The sequence below is a fragment of the Drosophila albomicans genome, chromosome 2R (genome assembly GCF_009650485.2).
Source record: "Drosophila albomicans strain 15112-1751.03 chromosome 2R, ASM965048v2, whole genome shotgun sequence".
Classification (NCBI taxonomy): Eukaryota; Metazoa; Arthropoda; class Insecta; order Diptera; family Drosophilidae; genus Drosophila; species Drosophila albomicans.
The window spans coordinates 31,357,633-31,363,208 of NC_047631.2; the positions used below are offsets into that span (position 1 = coordinate 31,357,633).

Below are 5,576 nucleotides of genomic sequence, written 5' to 3' on the forward strand. Positions count from 1 at the left end.
TACTAGATTTCGAATCTGCGGTCACATTGCTTACAAGCTGTACCTTTTTTGCAATTTGCTTTCTTTGTCAGAAAAACTGTCAGGAAAAATATTATTTTCACATTCTAATCGCTAACAAATCAAGCTGAAAAAAGTGAAAAACGAATACTTCGCGTGGAAATAACACTTTGAGAGTGTTAAAACTAAACTACCCGGAGCCCTAGCAAGTGAATATCAAAAGTGAAAAATTGTGAAATACAACGCAGCTTCTTTGCACAAATACAGAAACAACGACGATAAGAGCAGCTTAATATGTAAGTTTTATTAGATTAATATAGAAAATATTCGTGTTTATTTTTAGCAAATATATAATATATTGAAAATGCAATTGAGAAAATGGATATGCAATATGTGAGGTTGATGTTGCTGTAGCAACTGCCGTATGTTTGTGTGCGAGTGTGTGTGAGTTTATAATTAGAATTCATTTTTCACATGCTCCATGAACTCATTTCTAAATCTGTTCAAAGAGATAATAATTTTCGTATGTATCACATAATTGACGTACATTTGTTTTATGGCACATCGACGACATCTGCTGGGCTCTCTTCGATTTATTAATCCGCCGATTTTATGGCGCGCAGATTTTCCGACGGCAGCTGCTACAACATTTTCGACTTTCTACCTGTTTCTGCTACCTGAAATCTGCAATATTTTCGCATATATAAATAACTGACTTTTCTGCTTTTGCTTACAGTTATCAACCAAGTTTCAAGGTGTCAAGAACGCGAAACACTGAACGCAAAACAAGCTAATAAATAAATAAGCAAAAGTTATCACAACGTAAAGGAAAATATACAAATATAAAATGGTGCAAACAGGAATCTCGCTGAACGAGCGTTTTACTCAAATGCAATCTCGCCAGGATCATCAGGCTCGTCCAGCCGCGCCATCGGCGTCTCGTGGTCGCCGTAGTCGTTCTCAGAGTCGCAGTCGCCGCATTGTGGATGCCACAGCATCGGCGGCCAACACTCGACTGTTGCAGGAGTTCAAGAGGAAGCACACTGTTCAGACGGCCCTCAAACTGAAGCGCGTATGTGTCCAAAAAACAAACAAACCAAAACAAACAACAACTACAATCACAACTACAGTATTAACTGTCTGGGATAATTGAGGGAAAATCAAGGAAAGCAGTTGTTTAACTGACTGAACATACGACAAGCAACGTTGAACGTTAAACGTATTCCATGGCTGGGAACAGCACAAAGACCACAACAACTGAACGTGGAGCAGCTACAGAGGATTAATGCATTCTGCGTTTATAACACTAGTCTAAGCAACACAGTTGAACTCAACTGTTTTTTGATTAGCTAGCAAAGCGAGAAGAACTTGTCCTGCCTGCCTGCCCAGTGCAGTCTAGTTCAGCCTTATATATAGATAGCCACTTCAGTAGTAGACTTCTATTGTTCACACACACTGAACTGAAAACGTTACCGCCTTTTTTGAGCCCAGCGACTGTTTCAGTTTTGCTATCTGCAAAGCAAAAAGCCAAACAAATCCATCACAAAAAAACCAACCAAAACCCTTATGCATCTTACAGAGAAGCTTGCGGACAACTGCCAACGGTGGCATCGGCGGCGGCAGCAACATCAAATCGCTCCGGATGGGGCCCAATGGAAGAGCCGTGCGCTCAAACAACAGCACTCGCCTGGCAACGTAAGCATCACCCAATACAATCTATATATAGAAATGCAAAACACACACATTTGAAGCTGTTGTTGTCTCGGAAGCAAGCAAGCAGCTTTAAACTCAAGTGATAATTGCCCAAAATAGAACCCAAAAAACCAAAACACATCTCTACCTTCTGCTTACAAACTTCAATATCACATAAAATAGCATGCGCGCCGATTTGATTGCCAACAACGGTGGTGGACGACCACGTCGCAGCGGCAGCGTATCCCGGCGTGCCAGCTCGGTGGCTAGAGCAGCAGGAGCAGGAGGACTACGCCAACGACTGGGATTACGTCGACCCACGGTGGGTGGCGCAGCCGAGCGTGTGGCACAACGTCGCCGCGGCTTGCCCCGCCAGCAGCAGCAACTGCAGCAGCAGCCAGCCTTTTCACGCAGTCGTGATCAGAGTCGCGGACGTGCTCAGAGTCGCGGACGCGATCAGAATCGTGGCCGTTCGCAGAGCCGTGGTCGCTCGCAGAGTCGTGCCCGCTCACAGAGCCGTGGCCGCTCGCAGAGTCGCGGACGCCGTCCGCAGCAGCAGCAGGCATTAGGCCAAAGAGTTGGTGGTGGTGGTGGACGTGCAGCAGGCCGAGTATCGGTGAAGCAACGTTTGGGCGTGCGTCCAGGTGTGGCAGCAGCAGCTGGCGCAGGAGCAGCTGCCGGCAGACGACGTGGAGCGAATCGTCGTCGTGACAACAACACAACAAGTCAAGTGCGCGGCGTTGCTGCCGGACGCATTGGAAAGCGTCGCAATTCGAACGCAGCACAAAAGGCAGTTGCCGTTGCAGCTGCAACCACTGCTGGTGGCCGCGGACGCAGAGGACGTGCACGTGGCAGGTAAGCGTAGCAAGCTCTTCATTAAATCATGCATTATATTAACCTATTTTATATTGACTTCTTTTAGATCTGCTGTGCGTGCCGTTAATGCTGCCACTGCTGGTTCTGCTGTCACACAACGCTCGCGCTCTCGCTCACGATCTCGGGCACGTCAGGGAGGAAATGCTGCTGCTGCTGCTGCGTCGCCAGCAAATGGCGGCAGGCAAAAGGCTGCTGCAGGCGCACGTCGCCGTGGTCGCAGCCAACAGCGTGCAGGTGGCAAGGTTGCTAAGGCTGGTAATAAAAATGGTAACAACAACGGCAAGAACAAGAACAACAGCGCCAACAACAAGAAAGGAGAAGCGACAGGAGCTGGCAAAGCAAATCAGCAAGGTCGTCGTGGACGTAGTCGCAATCGTGGTGGTCGCCCAGCTGCAGGTAAAAGCGTTGCAAGAGCAAGACAGCCAGCGCACAAAGGATGCCAGTCAGCTTGGATTGCAGCAACATTGAATTAACTATGTTAATTACAATTGCCTCAAAGAGCGACCACAATTAATCGTCGGTCTTTTTTTCTATTCTCCTTCCCCCAATCGCAATTTATAGGTAAACCGCAGCGCGGCGAAGTGAAGCGTGAGGATCTGGACAAGGAGCTGGATCAGTATATGTCAACCACAAAATCTGAAATGGACTATCTGTTGAAGTAGAAGAGTAGACTGCGACCACCAAAGAGTACACACCACCGCATGGCAGATTTCTATTAGTTAATAAGTTATCTATGTTAGTTACTAATTAGACTGTAAGTCAGAGGCAACTTGAATCAATGCTCCATTTTAGTTGAATGCTGCTACAAAGCATTTCTGTAAATATCGATAACATTTAAGGATAAATCACGCTGTTTGCATAATTACAATTGTCGATTGTATGGCATGAAATATACAGTGTGCTTCTTGTTCAACTTAAACGCAGTTACTTTTACTATATATTTGTGTGTGTGTGTGTGTTTATGTGTTGCCAGACAACACAGCTGAGTGCGTGTGTTGGCAAAGTGCCGGAAATTGACTTTTGTGTGAATGTGTTTTTATTTGTCTGACAAAGCAAACAACAAAGGAACAAACCCACTTAATCCCTGACCATCCCCTTGTGACGATTGAAGATAAATGTATTTATTTTTTTGTCTGCCTTGTGCACCATTTGCTTTGCACCCTGTAATACTGTTCAAGCGAAGCCATTATTTGTGTCAGTTAAACATAATTCTTATATGAGAGTATAACAGGGTATGCTTAAGCATTGTACTCTCGATTTTTTTGTTGTCTGCTCGCTTCTAAGTGAATATTTTTAATTTCTGTGATTGATTGTCCTACGCCAGGATTCACCTGCTCGAAAAGGTGCGCTGTGTATGTGTGTTTTGTGTGTGTGTGAAAAGGAAGATTGGCTTTATCGTTTTAATTAAATTCAGCTACTGTGTGCGCAGTGTTGCCTTGGAGTAATCGAGTTTGCCGAGTTAAATGCTTGTCACAACATTGTGGTTCTCATGGCTGGCAATTCATTAAGCTGCATCACTCGTCCAATCAGCCTGCAGGCTAAAATTTGCCACGAGCCACCGCCATCCGCTAAGTAGTGAAACATGTTTCGCCAGTCAACTTTGAGCTGCTGCTCAATGCGATTAGCTTTTGGCCGCCCCCTCTCTGTCACTAATCACCCACTTGACGCATCCCATTCCAAACGTAGCCAAAGTCACCCAACGGGTGGTGGCCAAAAACCCGTCTAATTAACACAAAATGGCCATTTGTTGCGCTTGTTAATTGCCATGAAGAATTTCTCCATCCTACGTTCGACAATGCGTTGCGTTCTCGGTTAGTTCAACTTATAGGCCTCGTGGGACGTTTCGTCATTAACCCTTTTTTGCCCACCACCAGTCAGCTGCTGTTAAAAACATTAAACAATTCAACAATTTATAAGCAATTAGCAAATGTTGACGCCCAACACGTTTCTGCATAATTAACGAAATCTATTTATGTGTTCACCTTTTCCTTCCTTTCTTTTCTTTTTTTTCGTTACACTTTCCTTGCTCTTTAATTCAATCAGTTTTTTGCTCAAGTTAAGATCAATATTTGCAACATACTTGGAAATCAACATTTATATTTCTGCTTTGCATATTTGCCACCTGTCAGATTAGAAGAGTGAACTGCTGCCTTCCTTTTGAGCCGCATCACATCAAGACTTCAATTTGTCAGCGACGCGTAATAGCTTGTGGCTTAAAGCAAACAACAACTTGGCCAACGTAGAACCAATTTCACTAATCTGTTCGTTTGTGTATGTGAGTGTGTGTGTGTTGAGTGTTGAGTGTGTCTATAAAAGCGGCGCAACCTGACAGTCAAAAGGTGAAAAAAGGCCTACGTTTTGCCTTGCTGTAATTTCGAGTCCATTTTCCGCTGGCGGATTACGAGCCTAATGCTAGCCGGTTCAAGGTAATCAAGGACGAGCACGACAGCTCGCTCTAATCTTCTTGATATTTTATGCGGGACTCTTGCGCGTATAAATTGTGAAGTTTTTTTTTTTTTTTTTGCCCGCGGCTAATTAGTGGAGTAAAGGACGCATGCTAAGACAGCGGGATATTACTGTGCTCCCAACAGGAGCCAGGATCCTCTTATCAATTACATGCATGAATGTCTCGCTACGCCGAAAGGCAATTTCTTCGTTTGGGGTGCAACTTCAGCTTAGCTCGCCACGTGTGTTCTCAGTAAACACAAGGTAGCAAGAGTAACACTAAAGCAACAGGAGTGACAATGTCAACAACTGGACGTCATATCACATCGCATCACATTATATCACACATACGCACCGCTGGTCGCCAATGGAATACAATTTGCACGCATAAATACCGATAAAACACGGCAGCATAAACGCCTTAGCGGAGTTTGTATTAAGCAACAAATTGTGGCGTGTGCTGCAATTACTTTTCGCCAGCAAATAGCCAACTATAAAAAGTTTAATGTAAGTAGAGTTTTATGAATGTATTAAACTCTCTAACGAATCTAGTTTTTCAGTTCTCT

At 44.5% G+C, this 5,576-nt stretch overlaps 1 protein-coding gene across 1 annotated transcript; it reads left to right on the forward strand.

Moving 5' to 3' along the window:
- Nucleotides 1-30: 30 nt before the first annotated feature.
- Nucleotides 31-3,484, forward strand: LOC117576612 (micronuclear linker histone polyprotein). Its single transcript, XM_034261516.2, has 6 exons — nucleotides 31-293; nucleotides 734-1,069; nucleotides 1,577-1,692; nucleotides 1,873-2,544; nucleotides 2,612-2,961; nucleotides 3,127-3,484. Exons 2-6 carry the CDS (start codon nucleotides 845-847, stop codon nucleotides 3,225-3,227), a joined length of 1,464 nt encoding a protein of 487 aa, XP_034117407.1. The 5' UTR covers nucleotides 31-293; nucleotides 734-844; the 3' UTR covers nucleotides 3,228-3,484.
- Nucleotides 3,485-5,576: the final 2,092 nt, after the last annotated feature.